The sequence below is a fragment of the Pollachius pollachius genome (assembly GCF_949987615.1).
Source record: "Pollachius pollachius genome assembly, chromosome: 2".
NCBI lineage: Eukaryota > Metazoa > Chordata > Actinopteri > Gadiformes > Gadidae > Pollachius > Pollachius pollachius.
Window position 1 is genome coordinate 43,736,145 of NC_136935.1, and position 22,655 is coordinate 43,758,799.

Genomic DNA, 22,655 nt, shown 5'->3' on the forward strand with positions numbered 1-22,655 from the left:
GCGAAAGCAGGCCTATCCTAACGCACCCGCTCTACCCAATGAAGAGCATTCAACTGACTGGAGACAAGGTACGATATAAAGCGTCATACAAACTTTTGTCATGGAAATATAATAAGTACATCGGCTTTTGGTCCAGGCCTATAGACTGAGCTCTCTCAGTTTTAAAAAGTTGTGTAGTTGTCTCCGTGTTAACACGGTGCTGAACAAGTCGATGATGGGGTGGAGAAACCATCATCATGAGAGGAACTAAATAAGTGCTGCCCGAACAGGTTTCTAATGCAACTATTTTACCGTGTAGTCTCTGTGCTATAAGCTAGACAGTGTCGATTTTTATTGATGTATTGTTTCAGAATTAGTCCCGTGGATATGAGTAATCGCCTAATAGGCCTATACGTAGCCCATACGAAATTACCAACAATACTAATATGACATTGGCCACATAAAAAAAAAGCGAACAGCCAAACAAAATAATCAGATATGAGCAATAAATCGAAATATAACACTAAAGGCTTACAGTGTGAACGAAGCCTTTCAATAGACAGTTAATTCAGGATATTGGTCATCTGTAAATCCCAGTTCAGACCGAAGATTCGCCTCGCAACTGCTTGCAACGAGACTGTTTCAGAACGTCGCAGGGGAAAAGTCGCAGCAGTGTGAACTGGTCGTTGCAACGCGGCTGTTGCAAGGAGTCTCAAGGAGTCGCAAGGAGTCGCCAGAGATTGAACATGCCAAATCGCCAGGTCCCGTTTTAGAACGCGACGATGTTGCTATTTCTCTTCAGCCAATCACTGCACAGAACAGCTTGAATAAACTTGCTGCGCTCATCTGTTAACATTTCCAAATGCCTTGCAGTTTTTAAGAGCAACTGTAATATGACAGAAGGTTCACTCACCTGTTGTCAAGAAGCGGAGAGTTATAATCAGTCTCTCGCCTGCTGAAATGCAGTCCCGGACATTTGTGTTCACCTTCTGTATTAAAGGCCTCACCAAATCCTCCAGATGATGGAATTGGACCGGGGACAGGCGTGTAAAATTTGAGAAAGCTGACATATCCCCGACTTCCAGCTCTCCACACAGAGTGGTGTAGGCACCCTGTTCCTGCCGCTGAAGTACCCAACTGCGGCTCCATATTCTCGGCTTTCTTTCTCGCCGTCTTCTCCTTTTCATGATCAAAGCAACTGTAAAAACTGCGACTATTTCACTCTCACTAACATTACTACTAGGCCTGTTTATAATTAAGTTGTCCATCTCCACGTAGTAGTTGAGCCGATGGTAAACAAAGACAGATCAAACAGAAATTAAACTAACGGAAAATGCAATGTTTCCAATTAGCGGTTAATCTTAACAAACTGTAAGCTCCGAGTATTTACTCCAATGCAGAAGTGGTGGAGAATGACAACACAGTAACTCTAGCCTACTCTCAAGCAAAATAAAAATAATCGCAAACCTAACTAATCGCAAACCTAAGTTAGTTAGGCTGAGGTTAGTGAACGCAAGTGATGCTGATGCTGTTGCGTCTCACAGCTGTGCCAGAGTGTTCACAGTTGCTAGGGAAACCACCTACCGTCGCCGCCCGTTGCAGCAGTGTGAACTGCCCAGTTTTTAGAACGTCTGAGCCCGTCTCGTCGCAAGGAGTTGCGAGTTGCAAGCGGTTGTGAGGCGAATCTTTGGTCTGAACTGGAAATTAGACTCGGTCATTTGAAAATCACAAGATGTAGCCATAGCAAATAAGCTGACAATGCAGTCTGCTAATTTTAGATTGACCAGTCTGATGTGCTATGTTGAAGGGTCTAAAACAAAAAACAAACCAAATATTTCTGAGACGATTTTGAAATTAATAGTTATGGCCATAGAAAATGACCAGACATTGCCATATGCTCATTTCCAAGCAGGTCTGACATCCTTTTCCAAAGTGTTATAATACAACAATTGTAGCCTGACATTGTCAAACCAATATTGAAAATGCAAATCAGTCTGCAAAACTCAGATTTCCAAGGGCCGTTATCAACAGCCGCTGATTAAGAATGCCACTGGACGCAATTGGATATACCTACAACCAATCAGAGAAACTAATGGCGGGCATTTCACCAGCAGCCATCTTGGTTGTTAATGAGAATGCGGTGCTCCCATTGGGCCCTTCTCGAATTCATCATATGAAGCCCATATGCGATAAACAGTGATCGGCCCTACCCTGGCCAGGTCTGCTGGAAATTGGTCTAAACTCGAGGGCAGCATTGTTAACGTAGGGGAAGTATTGTTAACAAGCTAAAGTATTGTAGAGGAAGAAACCCTAACCCTAACTTATTTTGTATTTCGAAATTTTGTTATTTAGTTAATATTTATTCCCTTTGTTTCACTTTGAGGCAGGTTTCTTATGTTGGGGCAGGCTAAGCTGATTGGGCGAGTGCAGACATAAGGAGGCGGACTTTGAGATGTCAGCCGCCATTAAACAAAACTGAATTGATTGACGACACCGCTGAAACTTGGTGAGTTTTCGGGTGTGAGTGTATCGTATGTATGGATGGTAGGCCTGGACTCAAATGTACGTATCACGTTTACCACCTACTTCTACTATCTCAAACATGAATATGAGATAAGACTATATTACTAACGATCAAATTCCAGTAGACGTATAGGCCTATGTGTAGAGTTTAAAAACAGAACAATAATTGAATGTGGTGAATCGGTCTGATGAACAATACGATACAATAGGCTACTACTTTATTTGTCAGTAGGGCACTGAAATTAATTTTGCGTCCCTGGTAAGGCCCCTCAAAACATTTAGGACATACAGGTAAACAAGTACAAATGACACATGACATGACAGCACAGCGATACACAAGCAGCACAGATGACAGATTATGCAAGCACAGGTGTTAACCGGAAAGACAAAAGTACAGACACATGACATGGCACAGCCAACAGAGCACACAAACCACAAACGATAGGTATGGCAATTTAAAAAAGTAATACAAAGTACCTCTGGAGTCATAAATGCTCTGGAAATGTCATCTTGGTATGTTCAGTAATAGAATGGACTGAGTTTTTAAGCCTATTTCAGTTGAATCGATGGACTCTGAAATGCCTATTTGAAGGCAGGAGCTGATATTCATTTTTCAAGACATGTGTGCAGTCAGAGGAAATATTTGCGGCAAGCCTCAGCATGCTGTTGTTATGGGCCTCTTGAAAGCTTTTGAGAGCTACGGGACGTCCAATTATTTTAGAGCAAACTTTAATCTTATTATACAGTTTACTTTTATTTTTCACTGTGAGGTTGCTCAACCAGGCAGTGCTACAGTAGAGCATAATGCTCTGAATTACAGAGGTGAAAAATTATTTGGCTACTGGCCCCAAACGATTTTAGCCTACGGAGAAAATAAATGTGGTGCTGTATCCTTTTACCAAGAAAGTCTTTGTGAAAATCTTTGGTTCCAAGAGAGGTTCTCATCTACCATGACACCTAAGTATTTATATGCAGAAACTTGATTAATTTCAACATTGTGGATTTTCACTTTGAGGAGTTGGCAGGTTGGGCGGCTTACCGAAAATAATTTCCTCTGTCTTCACTGAATTAATAATAAGGGTGTTCTTGTCACACCATTCCACAAACGAATCAACATTTCTCTGATACAGCGTGGGATCGTCTGTATTTTTCAACGTAGTCAATAGGGTGGAGTCATCAGAGTATTTTAACAGAGACTGGTTTGGTACCGAGCAGGTGCAGTCTGACGTATTGAGTGTGAACAATACAGGTGAGCCAATGCACCCCTGAGGCCCCCCTACGTTTGTTATCCTGGGAGATGACAGTGTATCGTTTACCTTGACCAGCTGGATCCTATTTGTAAGAAAGGAGAAGTACCAGAGTATAAGATGGGGGTTGATCTGTAGCTGAATTTTTTTTCCAGCAATATGTCTGGCTGAATTGTATTGAACGCCGCTGAAAAATCAAGAAAAAGAACGATCGATGTGAAGATGATTCACCAATCCTTTGCATCCTAGATTTGATTTCAACGATTTCTCCTCCACACAGCACACTGGGTCACAGCCTTTGAGGTGAAGCTCAGAGAAAATGAACATTCGAGAAATCCTCCTAAACTCTCTGGAGGAACTGGGATCCAATGACTTCAAAAAGTTCCAGTCGTATCTCTCGGACTCGGGCCAAATAGACTTTAAACCTATTCCCAAGAGCCTCCTTGAGGACCCACTGGAGCACGTGACCGTGGACCACATGGTGGGACGCTACGGCCATACCCGAGCTGTCACCGTCACACTGGGGATCCTGAAGAAGATGAACCTCAACGAAAACGCAAGGAAGTTAGAGGAAAAAACCCGGTGGGGTTCAGCAAGGGAAGTTAAAGGTGTGGAAAAGCATTCATAATGAAAACCTTTACTTTTTTTTGAGGCGGATTGTTTTGATATTTCTGTACAGTTTGTTCAACATTAATATATTAGATTTAACATGTCATTGTTTTCCAGACCAACTCAAACCCAGTGAACAAGTGGACTGTGCTGCTGCCCCACCATCAACTCCCAGTGCCAGCGTCTCTGTGTCTGCTAATCACAGTGTGGTCTTGCTGCCTACACTTAACCACAACCACTGTTCTACTGGCTCAATCAATTTCAACATCAACATCCAAAAATAAAACCATGCCATTTTGTTTTGTAATGTAAATTAATAAACTTTTATACCTTTAAAGAATTGTTGTGTTTATGACAGGGCTGCAATTTGATAGGACGCATTATCTTTTTTTCAAGATAGTCTACTTTGAATAGCACAGGGTATCCCCCTTTTAACACACTTTGACAAATTGCAGGGAAATAGGTCTCGAATAGTTGAAGTGTAAGTAAACATAACAAGCACCAATTGTAGCGACCAAAATGGTTTAACATCTCATAAAATCGATAGGCAACACAATCATTGCTCAGAAAGTGTTGACTCTTCTCGCCTTCCGCTTCATCATCAACGTGGACGTCCGACTGAAAGCAGGAAGTACCACCTGTACCACGTGACCTAGGAGGACTAGCATATGATTAAATCCGATTCTACAGAGAAGTCAATAGCATGGTCACAGCGGAATGAAAACACCAAATTACTTATACATAGGCTAACATTTTCGGACATATTTCCTGCGCCACAGGGCATTAAAGAATGCATATTTTCGACGGTACTGAGATGATGGACTCTTTGTCGCTGTTGTCGTGACCCTCCATGTAGGAACGGGATAGCGGAGACCAGGAAGCGAGATCTTGACACTTTCTAACAAGCACTCCCGTCGGTGTTGTGAAAGATAAAACCAACAAGGACGTTAGAATATTGGTAAATGTCATTGAATTGGCCTCTTTAAGAGAAGACCTACCAATCCCTCTGTTAAAGAGGATAATACCAAAGCTGACTGGGTATCCAGGGATATAATCGGCAAGTGCTAGCTTGCTTGCTAACAAGCAAGATTGGTGTGGGTACCTAGCTAGCGTTTGAATAACAATATACCCTGCAAAGAACGATGGCGAAAAGGGGATTGTTTTTTGGTGCGCTTCTGTTGCTACACGTCCTGTGTGGATGCGACGCCAGGATACACACACTGGAGCTGAAGGTAAGTGTACAGATGTGGATCCACTGTGGTTAGCCTGGGCGCTTACCTTAAGCTAGCTACTACCAGCAGCCCAGGGTGCTGCTTGTGTCCTGTGTCCATCTGGAAGTAAAGTACAATTGGCTATAGTCTTGATATGCCTTCTGTTTGTGTGTGTACTACAGTATGGTGGTTTTTTGTTAATTGTACGGTTATATTCGTACTTATGGCTTGCGGATAAACGTGTATGTAACGTTAGTTAACCATACGGCAGAGCGCGTTATAAACGTAGCTTTATTCTTCATCGTTAACCCAATCGCATCTATTCTCTTCTTTCCCCAGAATGATACCCGGTCGATCGTCCATCTTAATACGTTTGGGTTTAACGCCAACGGATCTCTAGATGTGAAACTTCTTTCTCTGTCCATCCCAGATAATGTTGATAACGAAAACTACCCAGTGAGTACTCGTCTGTGTCTAAAGTTGTTTAGTTAGTGCATTCAAAACATTGTTTCTTTTGAAAGAGTCATTCACAATTTAATAGAATTGGTGAGTGTTTGTGAGTGTTTGCCTTGATTCGGGATGTTTTCCATACATGTCTACTCTCCCTCTAGGTTGGTTTCAGTATCAGCAAGTCTCGTGTGAATGGAGTTCTCTCTTACACTGTAAGTACACCAATGCAAATCTCACCTAACAATCTATGCCGCAATCCATTGAGGCCTGAATTCAAGGTTATTGTTGTTACTAAATATGAAGTCAACACCCATTTTAAATCACTATTTATGGTGAGAATTTATAAGATATTATAGAGCCCTTCATATTGAAGGTATTCTAAATGAAGTACATATGACGTAGTATAACATTTAAATAAATTAAATACTTTAGCCTTGTATCAATGTGGAGGTTACGGCAGCACACATGATACTATCCAGCACGTTGTTGAACCTAAACTCCCCTTGTCTAAGAGGACTAGGAATAATGCATATATTAAAGGCATGTCGATTTCATCATGTTTCTCAGGCAGAGGAACCCAAGACATGCCCTCTCGTCCTCAAAGAGTCGACCAATGACCAGCCCCTGATCCTATTCATTATTGATACGAAGAAGTCCAGGTGGGATGAATTCATGAATTATTGCACATGAACACCCATGTGTCATCCGCTGTACACTGGGCCTTAACTTTTGGTTTGTCTGTGTGTTGGCGTGCATGTGTAGGGTCATTGTGCGGCCTTTAGGTCTCCTGGACCACTGGCTTAGAGCAACCATGAAATCCGAGGACGGCTCTGTCAAAGAGGAAAGTAAGTGCTTCTTATAACTGAGTGAGACACAACAAGGAAATAATTCAATGCAAACTTTGTCTATCTATCAATACATTGTCTGTGTTCTTGTAGAGACAAATATTTTGTCAAAGGAATGGCAAATGATGCGTTTTCTTTTTTTGTTGCCGCCCTTAGGTGTGAGGAAGACCAGGGATGCTCCTGAAGCTGGACCTGTAGTTCCCGCCCCACTTAACACAAAGCTCAAAGATGGTGTTCAGAAAGAAACCAAGATTGAACCAGAGGGGCAGCAGAATGTGGCACCCACGATAAAAATCAAGACTGTCCCACCACCAAAACCTGCAGTAGATGAGGACGATGGCATCCAGGTGTGTGTGTTTTTGTGTGTCCGTGTCCTAGTCCAAAGCAGAGGAGTGCAAGTAGCTAGTAATATATGTAGTATATTATATGTTCTTTGCTTTTCTATAGCTGGAGAAGGGCAAACAGCAGATTATCGCTCTGGATAAAGTTAACGGCAACTTCCATGTGAGTACACAAATGCAAAAAATATGACCAACCCCAAAGAGAAGAGTGAGAAAGACAAGAGAGAGAAAATACAGTGTTTTTTTTTTTTTTTACTGTAAGTTTCAGGGTGTATTTCAGGTTGTTGTTGATTTAGAATCAATCCTCTGTCCCAGTTCAACATCACATTTGGTCCCTTGGCTGAGGGTCTGTACAACCTCAACTTCCACTACTGCATCAAGAAGGTGCCTGGACTGGACTCCCCCTTCTCCCTCAGTGTAAGTTTTTATCTCAAAATCGAATGATTGATTGGGTTTGTGTATTCTCCATCACACACACACACATTTATTTATTTATTTAATTATTTAATTATTTATTATATATATATATATATATATATATATAGGATGCACCGAAAAAAAAAAAAAATTTGCGATTTGCAAAAATTGTAATGCCGAAATTTCAAGAGGGGGTACATCTACAAAGAGTTTCTCCACGTCAGGTTTAATTAATCACTTGAAATCAAAACATCCTGATCCTCAATGTGAGAAGAATGCGGCACAGAAAAGAAAAATAAATCTGAGCGCGCCCACTCCATCTGTGGTAGACGTTTCTGAAAAGGCAAGAAGGTTTCCAAGTGATGGTGCCAAGGCAAAGGGCATTACGCAGAAAGTTATGTAATTCATTGCCTTAGATGACCAGCCGTTCTCTGTTGTAGAGGATGTAGGGTTTCGTAGGCTCATAGAGCATATTGAGCCCGTTATGCCATGCCGAGCAGATGGCATTTCTCAGACGTCTGTTTACCTGAGCTATTTAATGTTGTTGCAGCTAACGTCCATGAATTTATAGCGTCAGATATTACAGCAATCAGTTTCACGACAGACATATGAAGCTCAGACGTCAGCCTCACCAGTATGCGCAGTCTAACGGCACAGTAGTCCTACAGAGAATGCACTTGATTTAAATGCACTTAGTGTTTTTGTAACATATTTAATTTTACAATCTTTCAGCAGGCCAGTCAGTTATAGGCCTGTAAATTATTATTTATTTGATGTACACATGAGTGGGGTCAAGTTAAACATTTTATTTTATATTGTGCATTGTTGTAATGTCAGTGCTAAATAAATATTTTCATACTTTTGTAATTGATTTATTCTTTGAATTGCAATGCCTTGATTTGAATGAAGTTAGTACATGGTCATAGCCATAAATGCAATGGTACTTATAATTGGCATAATGATTTCTTTCGGTTTTCGGTTTTTGTCCTTGGTTTCCTCATTTTCGTTTTTCGGTTTCGGCCAAGAATTTTCATTTCGGTGCATCCCTAATAAATATATATATATATATATATATATATATATATATATATATATATATATATATATATAAATTTTGATTTGTCAGGCTGCTTTTTTCTACAGTTGCTTTGATTGTTGTCAGCCTCAGTTGGTACTCTGATTGGATAACAGTGGACGTCGTCCATGGTAACCTGCATGTCTTCTGCTCAGGTGGCGGTGAGGGAGGTGAATCCTGGTGGCTACCTGTCTGCTGCAGAGATCCCCCTTCCCCGCCTCTACATCTGTATGGCTGGAGTCTTCTTCACCGCTGCTCTGATCTGGGTCTACACTCTGATGAAGCACAGGTACGCATAGCAGGGTTCCTTTATCTAGCATTTTCTTCCAGCTTAGGTGTGTGTGACTTGCACTATGGATATGGTTGCACACGGCCAACAACTATATATATATATATAATTGGAGCTAAATGCATGCAGGGGATACTCTGCATATGTTTAAAGGATGGGGGTGGGAGTTAACAGAAAGCCAAGGAAATAAATACTTGGGCTGTGCATTTTCTCCCCGCATTAGCTTTGAAATAGGACAGCACAGCAAGGTTTAACATCCCTGATTTCCCACTCATTTGCAGATACAGTGTGTTTAAGATCCACTGGCTGATGGCAGCACTCGCCTTTACCAAGGCTGTCTCCCTGGTCTTCCATAGTGTAAGTAAAGCTGTGTGTGTCTGTGTGTGCACTTTTTAATAGTTTATCTCTTTCAGTTCTTTAAAAGGGAATTGTCCTCTGATTTACTGATTTAGAAGTGCAAGCTTTTGCTGGCACTCTGCCACAGCTAGGTTACTTCTGTACATAAAATCGTATCCTATAAACATGTATTACTATATATTATCCACTATTATCCTCCACCAAAACAGATGTGTTTGGGGTAGACTGTGTTCCTCATGGTAATGATGTACGCCTGTACAATTTTTTATTTATCTATTTGTCTTCCTTAGATCAACTTCCATTTCATCAACACAAAGGGACACCCCATCGAAGGCTGGGCTGTCATGTACTACATCACACATCTGTAAGTGGGACCGTATCATGGCAGTGTGTCTTTGTGTTGTCAGGGCATGCTGCTGGGTAGTAATGCGCGATATAAACGATATACGATACAAACGATAAAAAAAATGGCCTACGATAGAGATTTTAATTCTATCGCGATAATGCATGTTGATGACGCAAAATACAATGTTTAATTTTTGGTTTGGTGCAATTCCTTTTCACATTGCAATTTTCGCAACAGTGCCAGAATTCGTCAACAAACCTGCATGTGTGCAAAGAACGTTAACTGTGCAGCGCAACATTGTATCTAGTAGATACAATGTTGCTCCGCGCAGCCGGTACAAATGGGTTTATGGTAAACACGCATTGATGCGCAATCTGGTCTTAAAGGTAAACACGCACAGATGCGTGATCCGGTCTGAATGGGTTAAATCATTGGACAAAAAGGTCTGGGGCGTTGTAAAGCGTTAAAGAAAAAGGGGGGGGGGGGGGCGGAAGCACCGGTGAAAGTAAACAATCATGGATATCCAGCGTGATATACATTGATCTGCGGACTGGTCCAACTCCTTCTCCCTCATCCTGACTCGGAATGTGTTAACTGCATCGGCCTTTTAAGTTATGTTTTCCAGCATACTTTTTACTTGCTTTTGTCGGACCGTCGGGTGGTGGCTCAACATGGAGCAAAGAGGAGACGGAATGTCTTTTGGATATCGGACCCAAATATCCAAAAGACGTTCCGTCTCCTCTTTGCTCCATGTTGAGCAACGTCTCCGAGACCACCTCTCCGGCTGGGTCAACCTCCTTTTGATGGTTAAAAATATCACGTAATCGACAAAAATATTAACAATCAATGATCGATCATCAATTAATCATGCCCATCCCTAATTGTCAGTACAGTGTCTGTTCCTTATCTAGAAAGACACCCGTTTTTCCTGTTCTCTGCATCTTGGGTGGCATTTAAGAACCAAGGACTTAAACTAAGTGTAGTGCCTTTTAGAATGGTTTGCACTAAAGGAAAGAAACCCAATACTAATTTTATTTATCTGCAACATTATGTTGTATGATTACAGTGTTTCACAATAAATGTTCTCGAAATGACATACTATATTTCTCTTTTTTTTTAAATACATTTAGTAGTTTGGCTTTCCTTAGGGTCTATGTAACCTGTTCTGAAACGGTTATTTTATGATTTTATATCGTGATATATATCGTTATCGCAAGAGGCTGCAATGTATATCGCAATATGGATTTTAGGCCATATCGCCCATCTCTACTGCTGGGTTAAATGAGTCCGATGGATGGCCAAACCTAGGGCATCGTCTCTTCCTTCCACGGACGCCGAGAATGTGCTCCAACCCCACGCCGCTTCCACCACATATCGCGTCAAAAAGAGACTAAATCCGAACAGACTACCGTGGTGCAAAGCATAGCCGCTAGTATTTGCTTTAGCTATTGCTATACGGCATACGGCATACCTTTTTGTAAAGGGAAAGCAGTCGCACACCCGAAGAGCCACGGAGCGCTACGTCACATGGTAGAACAAAAACAAAGTACCAAGCTGTGTGGGAGGGTGTGGTTGCTCTCATTGAAAACCACGGTTTTGACTTCATAGAAAGTGATTTTGACTTCCGACGGGGAGTGACGTGGCAAGTGCGGGTTGCCTCCCAGACGCCCCGTGCTGTCCATGGGGGTGGCCCCACTTTAAGGCGGGGGGGACTTTTCAAGAGTCTGTACACTGACCTGTGGGCGTTTGCTTTACAGGCTGAAGGGTGCCCTCCTCTTCATCACCCTGGCTTTGATCGGCACCGGCTGGGCCTTTGTCAAGTACATCCTGTCTGACAAGGAAAAGAAGATCTTTATGATTGTCATCCCGCTCCAGGTGTGTGTGTGTGTGTGTGTGTGTGTGTGTGTGTGTGTGTGTGTGTGTGTGTCTGTGTGTGTGCAAAGCATGGAGGCTGTGCATTATTATTATGACACGCATTCTATTTATGAAAATATATTCACTGTTGATACGTCAGGATTAGATGCATGGATGCATTCCTAGTTATGTATGCTATCTACTGAACACTGGAATACCTCAACGCTTCCACTTGAAAACGTTATATTTTCTCCTCATCATTCCTAACGGCTTTGTGCTGACAATGCGGTACGTTCTGACCCACTCGGTCCCTTCAGGTGCTGGCCAACATCGCCTTCATCATCATCGAGTCTGGTGAGGAGGGGTCCAGTGAATACGCTCTGTGGAAGGAGATCCTCTTCCTGGTGGACCTCCTCTGCTGTGGCGCCATCCTCTTTCCTGTGGTCTGGTCAGTGTTTGTCTCACAAATCAGGCGTCATATGACCATCTGACGTCTGACCTCGTTCAACAGCCAACATTAAACTAGGCCGGAGCTGGTATATGTAACTTCCCCGCAGTAGGTGGGAAGACTACCTAAAACGTCCTGTGCTGATACCAGCGTGCTTAGTAGACCGACGCAAATTAGTTTACCTCGGACGAATAGGTTCATAACAACATTGACATTGAGACATTTATATTTAGGGCATTTAGCAGAGGCTTTTATCCAAAGCGTCTTACAATTAATACATTTTTTCATAAGAAAGTGAAAAAATATATCGCCGACGGTATAGTAAGGTTGTTCATAGAACCACGTGCAAAGAACCCAATGATCCCTCAAATCGCTAGGTTAACCCAGTCCCCGTATACAACAAAGATAGCTAGGATAAGATGCTACATAACTTGGTACTATAACTAAATACGACACACAATAAGTGAGTACATTAAGTGCCAGGACATACAATATACAATAAGTAGGAGGGCTGGGACAAAGGGGTGGTAACAAAACAGGAAACACTGCGTAACTCCGCCCCCTCGCACATGCTGGTGCCAGGAGCTGTGCAGTCTCCCTCCAGAAGTTGGGCCAGAGCATCTTCTGGTTCCGAGTAGTGATATATCGATTTATGTACTTTTTTTACGTGTATCGCATCGGCCGATTTATAAAAAAATAAAAATAAAGAACAGTATCGGTTCCAAATATGGCTCAAGAAAATTGGGCAGCCCGTATCGGTCATCGGCTAAGGCTGATGAAAAGAATCGGTATGGGCATCGGACCTAAAAAATCGATATAGATATATCCCTAGTTCCGAGATGAAAACGGCATCCTTTAGAAGGCCCACTGCGGAGGGGGCACTGTACTTTACAAGCATTCATGTATGCACACAGTGTCCCAAGGCTTACATGTGCTTAGTTGCCCACCGATGAATCCCAACACTATTATGCCTGCCTGGAGAATGTCTTGTTGTTGACGGGAGTGTGTTTGCAGGTCCATTCGTCACCTACAAGAGGCCTCCAGCACTGATGGCAAAGGTAAGACATCTGTCCATGCCAGCATGTGTTAATACTGTGGTCAGAGACGTCCTTGCCTTGCGTTGTCTTGTGAGGAGACGTAGAACGACATCAGTGTTTGGGCTGGCACAGGGAGAGCAGTCTTAGCTGAGTTTGAGTTATTCCTCCCATGTGTCGTTCCTCTCTGACTCTTCTCTCCGATCACCACTGCTAACATGTACATTGTTTTCAGGGTTTTCCCATTAAGCAGATCCATGTATACAGAGGCAAATACTCATTACTCACTGTAGATATTGCTTTCTGTGCAAAATTCTCCCTCCACAGCGGCCATGAATCTGGAGAAGCTCAAACTCTTCCGGCATTACTACGTCATGGTGAGTGATGTTCTGATTAGCCCACCAGACTACATACACAGACCTTGCATTACAACATGCAATTCATAGCCTTCCTAACATATATATATATATATATATATATATATATGTCGTACATTTTCTTGCTTCCTCCTTCCCTACAGATTGTATGCTACATCTACTTCACGCGGATCATTGCCATTCTGCTCAAAGTCACCATGCCATTCCAGTGGCAGTGGTGCTACGAGGTAAGAGTATGCGGTGAATGAATGCTATAGAGGAACACCACGGTTTGCTTCGAGGTGTATCCCACCACTGAAGTTTCCCAAAGTCACGTCTCACACAGTCGCATTAAGTCATCAAGATGTCGCGGGTCTTTTGCCTGTAATTGTTGTTGTACTTTTTTCTAACTTCAATGTAACCTATTTACTCCTTTTAGTTGTTTATCCATATGACTTGATATATTTTGTGCAAATGTCCAGTCTGCGCTATCCGCCCCATTACGTCAGACTTCACTGAGCGTTCCTCTCCTCGGTCCCTGCGTCTCTCCTCCAGCTCCTGGTGGAGGCCTCTACCCTGATCTTCTTCGTGCTGACGGGCTACAAGTTCCGCCCGGCGTCCAACAACCCCTACCTCCAGCTGCCCCTGGACGAGGAGGACGTGGAGATGGACGAAGTGTGAGTACCGCGGAGCCGCGTGACTGGTTGAGAGGGGCTCCACTCCCCGCCGAAAGGCACTGGGTTTCGAGCCCCCGGCGGCTGCGCTTCGCAGCAAGACGTCCTCCTAACTCCCCCCCCCTCACCTACCTCTGTCTCCTCCTCTAGATAGATAGATAGGAACTTTATTAATCCCTCGGGAATGTTCCCTCAGGAAGTTGCACTTCCAGCAGCAGCGAACAGCATGTTACAAATAGAAAGAGTAACGAACGACAAGTATAAATGAGCAAAAGTACAAAATGCAAAATGCTAAAAATATTAAAACTATTAAATCCATCTCCTTCTCCTTGGTAATAAAGTGTGACTGAGTCCGGTGCGTTGGAGGGGATCACCAAAGTCAAGAAGACGTCCAATGGACGCGAGCGGCAGAGGGAGTCCACCTTGTGAAGGGGGGAGTGTGCATCTGTGGGGAGGGATCCAATCTCTCTTCCTCTCTCTCTCGCTCTCTCGCTCTCTCTCTCTCTTTCCAAACCCCCCCCCCCCACCCAAACCAGGACTGCAGGTCCAAGAGAGGGCTGGGGGGAGCACACCGGGACCAACCCTGCCTCCCCCCGCCCCCCGCCCACAAAGTGCTCTCTTTTCTTTGAAACTCTTTGACGTGACCTGTTGAAGCGCTCACTGTCTGGCTATGCAACGCAAAAGACTGTTTGGACCTGGGTTTCCTTAGACACCATCTAGAGACTGCTCGATATATATATATATATATATATATATATATATATATATATATATATATATATATATATATATATATATATATATATATATATATATATATATATATATATCAGATACAATGATGGTTCAGAGTAGAATGGAGGAGAGTGCTCATGTTTTCCTCTTGTCTTTCGGTCTCTCTCTTTCTCATTCATTATTTTGAGACGGCTATCTTGGGTTTCCTGGTATTGGCTGTGTAAACGGTACTTTTGCCAGTAAGTGGGCTTTACCTTTTTTTTTTGTGCGTGGTGTGCATATTTATGTATGCAGTTAAGAGGGGGGGGGGGAGAGAGAGAGAGAGAGCGAGAGAGTGAAATGTCAAAGGAAACTCACATTCATTTCCCGTCAAAACACTATTTTGAACAGTACATACTGTTGAGTGTATCATGGCCTCAAATGTGGACTTAAGACCTAACCTGATGTTTGCTCTTTGTACCACCACCACCACCTTGGTCATATCTCCCTGTCTGGTCCTTTATCAGATGGCTCCAGCACCTCCTATCTAACGCTTTGTCTTTCTGACACGGAGGCGCCTGTATTGAGATACACACACACACACACACGCGTGGACGCTCCCTGTGTACATCTCGATACGGCCGTCGTCTCAAGTTAAGCTTGTATGCTGTGCTTCAGTATTATTTTTATTTTTGCGTGGCGGAGAAGAATCTGAGATGTTCCTGACCTTGTCCCAAGGTGCACTGCTGTAATTTATGGCTTTATGTTATTGCGACCATTCCCAGACATGGGGAGGGTCCCGTCATTTGAGGGGCCATGTCAACACACGACCGCATGTTGTTGTTGTTGTTGTTGTTTTTGTGGCCCTTCACAGACGGCCCCCCCCCGACCGTGTTGGTGTTTTACCAGGCTCTCCCACTGGGTAGGTGGTAGGATGTGACTTAACCAAATTCTTTAATCTTGGTTTGGTTTTTACGTTTTTTGCTTTTGGTGTTTACGTGTCTATTTTATTCATTATTAATAATTATTTGCTCAAGGTCAAACATGCGTCGCAGCAAAGGCGATTGTAAATAATTTAAAGAGGCTTCTGTTAATGACAGAGGGCTACCTTAGACTTGAGTGGGGCCCGGGCTGGGGGACGCAGCTTGTTCGGATGGTATTTACAAGTGGTTTGTTTCTCCTCCTGTTCATAACACTGTTGAATCAATATGAAGATTTGTGAAGTCGTTTTCCTGGGCGATGGAGGACATACTGCAGAGTTCCCAGCCACAGACAGCACTCCACATGACGGTTGAACCACAGTTTCCACAAACGGTGTTATATCGTGTAGAGAGGTTTTCATACTATCAGGAGACGCTACTCCAATGAGAATAACATGCGTGAATCAGAAGTATATGGATGTGTGTGTGAACTGTTAACAATAAAGCTGGTGTTTTCAAAAATGTTGAATCAGATCATGTTTTTTCTATTCCTTTCTTTTCTTTTAGGCCTTCTGCATGCACTCAGAATAGATGATATTGCCAACAGTTAGGTTTTATTTCCACTATTTTCCACAGAAGAGATATTACAATTTTACTTATCAAATCAACTTTTCTAAATGTTATATTTTAATGTCATACGCTCATGCAGGCATATTCAAGTGTAACAAATAATATAGGCTATATTTTGTATTGGTAAGGATTTTCCATCCATTTGACATTGTTGGCGGTGACCTACAGGGGATGAGATGCCTGGCTATCCAGTCGGTTCCATGCCCCACCCCCCCACACGAGTCAGAGGGAACGTCCTCACTGCAGTCTGCAGTAAATCCACCGGTACCTTGCAGTGCGCACGAGTCGGCCAGTATCCACTGCAGTCTCTTCTGCGGTCTTTTTGCAGGTGGAATATGGGCGCATACGGGACCGCCACGATGTAAGTAGTAGCCTACGCAGTTGGGCAATGACTCGAACATGGGACAATACGACGCTTGAGTACTGCTGGACACAAGATTTAAGGAAACCAGAGGCATTTATTTTAATAATATTTATTGGACAATTGCTTGCTTCGTCGCAATTGACCAGCGCTCAAGTTATAAGGCGATTATGATAACTCATGATGATGTCATGCAGATGAATTTAAAGTTTTCGTTAACGGTAGATCAATGGCAATATCGTGCGAAATGTTTTTTTGTTAATTCGACAAGCTTCTAAGGAAAACACATCATTTTATTAAGGTTAGGTTTTAATTTGATGTATTGACCGTCCGATCAAATCTGGATAGCATGGCCAAGATTCCGAGTTTGCGCAAGGTTTATTATGCCTATGAGAAATTGAATCGTATATAAATATTTTAGAAACAAATACTTTTAGTTCCAAACCTATTGCTACCCTATGTTATTATCATTGTCCCCAATGCATTTCCAAGAGATAGCCTTAGGTTTATAAGCCGGTTTATATGGTGTATGACTAGGATAAATGTTATGATCCAAATGGTAAGTCTATGACCTTAAAACGCCTTTGCATATAGAATGATGCAGCAAATATCTTCTTCACAATAGGCTCGCAAAGGAAAGTATAATATGTCCGATTAGATCTCTGCAATGCAGAGATTTAGATGTGCTTCATTGAAATAAGTATATATCTAAGAGAGATAAACACATACTTTTGTCCATTTTTAAATAGCAGTTAAAAAACATCCTCTCATGTTCAATTGTTTGAATTGATTCATCGTTCAAACTTGGATGCCCCTCTCAAAAAAAACCCTCAAAGGATTTAAAATGACATCATTGTTCAAGGTCTGTGTGTCTGTGTAGGACCTTCTCGCCCTTCCTGATGCTGCTGGTACTGTCTGCTTCAGCCGAAGGCAGCGTAGGGTGAGTCCATGCACACGTTCTGTAATACACTTTTTGGTTCCTTCAGGGGTTCTGCACACAGACACACACATCCGCTCACACACAGCACAGGCCGGGAGTATGTGCAGCAGCCAGTGATATCCCTGCAGAGTGGTGGAGGATATAGCTGACTCATTTCTTGGCGTTACAGACCGAGCACCAACAACAGCTTCTGCACTGAGTCCAAGGAGTGCCTGGAGTACCAGCTGGTGTGCAAAACAGACGAATATGAAGTGAGTTCCCCCCCCACCCCCCCCTTCCAGTCCCCATCCAATCGAAACACACAGAGAGAGTGACCACTCCATCACAATGCAGACGGCTCCGATTGCACTTCAACGTGCTTGGGTGTGCTCCCACAGGTGCGGCACTACAGCCCCACCCGCTGGGTGTCCACCGATGCCGAGGCGTACTTCATGGGTGTCGGGGCGGCCATGGCCTTCAGGAGGCTCTTCCAGTACATCACCGGAGCCAACGAGGAAGGTGAGGCGGTGGTCGGGTTTGTTGGAGTTTGGTCAATCACTTGCATCCCTTTAACTCCTTTAGGAGGAATCACTAAAGCAAGGATGTCGACCTTTCCTTTTTTGGTTTTGTGTGTGTGTTTGTGTGTGTTGTGTGTGTGTGTGTGTGTGTGTGTGTGTGTGTGTGTGTGTGTGTGTGTGTGTGTGTGTGTGTGTGTGTGTGTGTGTGTGTAGGTGTGCAGATGGAGATGACCACCCCAGTCCTGGTCAAAATCCCAGAGGAAACCAAGATGTGGGAACCAGCGGTCTACACTCTCAACTTCCCGCTGCCTGCAGCCTATCAGGAGAAGCCGCCCAAGCCGACCAATGACAAGGCAAGTGTACTCCGTTAGCTATGAGTGGCTATCCATAAGCAGCCTCTGCACAGGTCTCCCTGTCGAAGGACCGTCTGGGTCGTCTGCTTTCCAAGAAGACAGACAGAACGACAGACAGACAGAGAGAGAGACCGAGAGATGTAATTGACAACAGCACACTGTTTGTAGCTTTGGTGTCACAGGACATTATGTTTCAAACAATGATGCAGTTGTTTGAAACAGTGGATGTCCACACGTTTTCTGTTGGATTGTGTCCTTTACTACTGCTGCACTGCAAGGTCAAATGTGTCAATGTGGCTCCCAATGGAATATGATCGTGATCATGAAGTAATGTAATAAATCTAGGGCCATGTTCGGTTTTTAAAAATCGGGAATTATTTCTCCTATCGTGATAACTGGGATCCCTTCATTTTCTAATGTGAAGTAAAACAAACACATTTCAGGTGTTAGCACTGACCATATACTACTTTTAAGACATCTTTACCTAAGATTCCAATCCGATCAAATGAGTTAATAACAAATGTACCCTCGGGTGAAGTTCAATTGGGAGTGTGGAGCATCCTAGCCATCAACGTAACCATGGTGAAACACCTTTATCCTTCATCTGCCTTTGACCCGGTTGGGTCTGTCTGTCTGTCTGGGTATGCCTATGTGGATGAAACCAGTAAGGGTTTTCTCCCTCTCCCCCTCCCAGCTGTACTTCACGGATATGCCCGACATGGACGTTTACGTGCGGAGCTACGGCGGCTGGATGCTGTCGGTCACCTCCAGGCTGCACGCTCATCTGCTGACCAAAGAGCTGGACCGCGTCCGGGCCTCCTACAACCACACGTACCACTTCGGCGTGGGCTACGACAGGTACCACACGCCCACACACACACACACACACACACACACACACACACACACACACACACATACACACACACACAGAGCTGAACATGTCCCATCAGTCCTTCACCACACTCCAAAACCCCTTCCTATGTATACCACTGACCTGACACCTGAAGGGAACCATGTCAGACACATACAGTACAGGTCATGGCCATCATAAATCCTTTATAACCGTACAGATGAGCCAACTACTTAACTCGTTATAACATAATGGACGATGTTAACTAAAATAACCAGCAAATACATAAAATAAGCCTCACATGGATTCAAACTCATAATCCTCAAAGCAAAGGCATCTGCCTACCAGGCATGCTGCTATAGCTTTTAATAAAGCCACGTTCTGCTTTTTTTAGTCAACATCTGCACAAGAGCCAATTAGTGTGTCGTGTCACTCTCTAAATATTCTCAGTCTTGGAACTCAATCTAACTGTGTGCGGGTGTGTGTGTGTGTGTGTGCGTGTGTGTGTGTGTGTGTGTGTGTCTGCGTCTCTGCCTGCCTGCCTTCCTGTCTAGTCCCTTAAAGCTGACCAACAGGCACAACGAGGTGTGGTACATCGCAGAGGGGGAGCCAGTGTGCACGGACCCCCAGGAGCCCACCCCGGCACACACACCCACGGCCACGCCCACCGGGAAGGCCCTGACCGGCTCCCCCACGGCGGCCCCGTTTGCCGCCGCCCTTCGCGCACTCCGCGCTTCCCCGGCAAAGCCCTCCGCCGCCTCCACCCGGGCCTCGGCCCCCCCGCCCTCAGACTCCGCCTCCACAGTGTTGCCCTCCAGCGCCCCCTCTGGGTCCTCTCTGAACCTGCCCGCTAAGATTCCCTCTCCGGTAACACGGGGGGCCGTGTTCACCCCCCCCTTCGCCTCCGCTCAGAGCCCCGTGGAGCCGTCATCCGCCAACTCCTCTGTCAGCCCTTCCCTGGAGCCCCAGACCGCCAGCGGGTCCCAGAATTTCACGGGGCCCCAGAATGTCACAGACTTCCAAACCTTTACTGGTATCAGCAGCACCGCCACGGGGCCCCAGAATGTGAGTGAGTCTCACACCGTAGTGGTGCCGCAGAATGTGAGTGAGGTAACCACCACTACGGGGCCCCAGAATGTGAGTGAGTTACACACCGTTACGGGGCCCCAGAATGTAAGTATGGCACACATGGTTACAGGCCCCCAGAATGATAGTACGTCACAAACCGTGACGGGCCCCCAGAATGTTGGTGACCCCCAGGCTGTTACTGGTCTGGACAGTGTTAAAGGGGCCCAGAATGATAGCGAGCAGCAGGCCGTTACCGGGGCCCAGGATGTGAGCGAACTTCAAACGGTTACCGGCCCCCAGAATGTAAACGACTCACACACTGTCACTTCTCCAGAGACCGCTACTGGCTCCCAGACCGGTAGTGAGCTCCAGAATGACAGCGGCCCCTGGAACGATACGGCTCAGGGCTACGCAGAGGCACAGGTAGACGAGGATCTGGAGGTTAAGCTACCTGACACTCAGTAGCAACGCCACCGAGCCGGTCCGTGATAGATGATAGAGGGGTGGAAGTGTAACAATCAGAGGAATGGGGGGTGGGGAAGGAGGAAAGAATGTCTTGGGAAACCTTCTAGTTTCTGCTTAATGTTTGTCTGTGCCCCGCTTACCTGCCTAGTTTCTGTGTTAATGTGTATCTGTCCCATCTACTCCTAGTCGCATTTAGCCAATGCGTAACTCCATGTTACATCACAGCTCTGTACACATGGCTCATAGAAAATACTAAGACACCTGTCCCATGGCATCGCATATTTACACACCGACCTGTTGAAGAGAGAACCTGTGTTGAATTTGAATAAACAGGAACAAATGGGAGGTCACGATAGCACCTTAATAGGATTCATTTAAGCAAGAAGTACTTAATGGCATTGCTGATAGTGTAAGTTTGGAATTGACAAAACATTAAGGCACGCATTTGCTTTCGTTAGTCGTATTCCTATGTGTAAGATACATGCTAGTCTAACTACTGGTAGCATTCTATACTGGAGGTCATTCGAAAGGCATCTCCATGGTGTGAGCTATTGAGTTGTGAAGTTTTTCATGCTATATGGCTTTTACTGTCTGTGTGGGCTTTCCTTATGTCAGGTGTTGCTGCGTAATAGACAACTTCTCTTCATCAGTTATGTACTTTTGTGGTTTTTGCAAAGCGATGTAACAAGTATTCATTGGGATTTCTTGGCACTGTTTAATTTAAACATGCAGCGCATTTCAGAACTGCCCTACATATTTACTCTCAACTGTTCCTCGTATCGTTTTGCATTGTCTCTTCATCCATCTTCAATAAGCAAATTACACTCGAAAGTGCCTATAATTACACAGTTCTTTGGATACAAATTCATAAAACACATTTCATCAGATTCAATTTGGACTTCCTCAATACTTGACTGAGCTTCAGTTGTTTTTTTGATGCTGGTTTTCTTGTCTTCGTGTAATTTGAATTTGATTGATTTGCACATATGAGACAACCGGGGTCACATCAATCAACGGGGCCCCTGTTAAGAAAGACAATCTCAAATCTGATGCCCAGTTCACTTCATGCTTGTATGTGGAACTGTGGTGCCATGCCCCAACCACCCATGGTGAAGCTGTTACAGCACTCTGCATTAGTGATTAGTTTGGAAAGTGTACACCACTGAGCTTCATGTTTTATGTACAATGCAATAAAATAATAAAACAATTGTGGAATTATGCCGTTACTGGTGCCTTAAGACTAAAAGGCTAACGCAAATCCTTATCGATAATATTTCAGAAATATTTGTACCTATCCCGAATCCGAATCTATATATTTTAATATAATTATTGACCGCTGTTAGTATACATATGGACATACACAAGTATCCAATGTTTCAGGTTTGGATATTTATGTTGTTGCTATTGTTTCTTGTGGCTATAACACAAAAGAAGGTAGGAACGCTGACAACCTGATGACATGAAGAGCCATGGTAGAAGAAACAATTGGACATTAAAGAGAGAGACAGACGGAATATGCTCGATCCATTTAATTCAGTGAGACAATTTACACAGAAGCTTATCAGGGATACATTTAGTTGATGTCCTATTCCTTCACTGAATCAAAGCGTGAAATTGTGCACAGTTGCTAACCTAGATAAGCCTTTTGGAGTTCACTGTTCCTCCCCAGACAGCCTGTAAGACACACATTCGATCACCGGTGAAAACATGGTGAAACAGTCTTGCCTGACCCCGGTTCATGCTTCAGGAGGTCCTCTCTTTCACCGCTCATATTTACAAATCTCCCTCTATTCACAAAA

At 43.9% G+C, this 22,655-nt stretch overlaps 1 protein-coding gene and 1 long non-coding RNA gene across 2 annotated transcripts; both read left to right on the forward strand.

Moving 5' to 3' along the window:
* LOC307071466 lies at window positions 1-4,689 on the forward strand. The gene is made up of 4 exons (XR_013811622.1): window positions 1-68; window positions 2,367-2,485; window positions 4,030-4,357; window positions 4,476-4,689. It is a non-coding gene; the product is annotated as an uncharacterized lncRNA (long non-coding RNA).
* A 326-nt stretch (window positions 4,690-5,015) lies between these two features.
* gpr108 (G protein-coupled receptor 108) lies at window positions 5,016-16,211 on the forward strand. Its single transcript, XM_079729534.1, has 18 exons — window positions 5,016-5,590; window positions 5,909-6,025; window positions 6,181-6,231; window positions 6,587-6,678; window positions 6,782-6,864; window positions 7,021-7,211; window positions 7,312-7,368; window positions 7,521-7,622; window positions 8,853-8,986; window positions 9,268-9,343; window positions 9,634-9,707; window positions 11,447-11,564; window positions 11,861-11,991; window positions 13,006-13,049; window positions 13,353-13,402; window positions 13,546-13,629; window positions 13,937-14,058; window positions 14,397-16,211. Exons 1-18 carry the CDS (start codon window positions 5,501-5,503, stop codon window positions 14,482-14,484), a joined length of 1,704 nt encoding a protein of 567 aa, XP_079585660.1. The 5' UTR covers window positions 5,016-5,500; the 3' UTR covers window positions 14,485-16,211.
* Window positions 16,212-22,655: the final 6,444 nt, after the last annotated feature.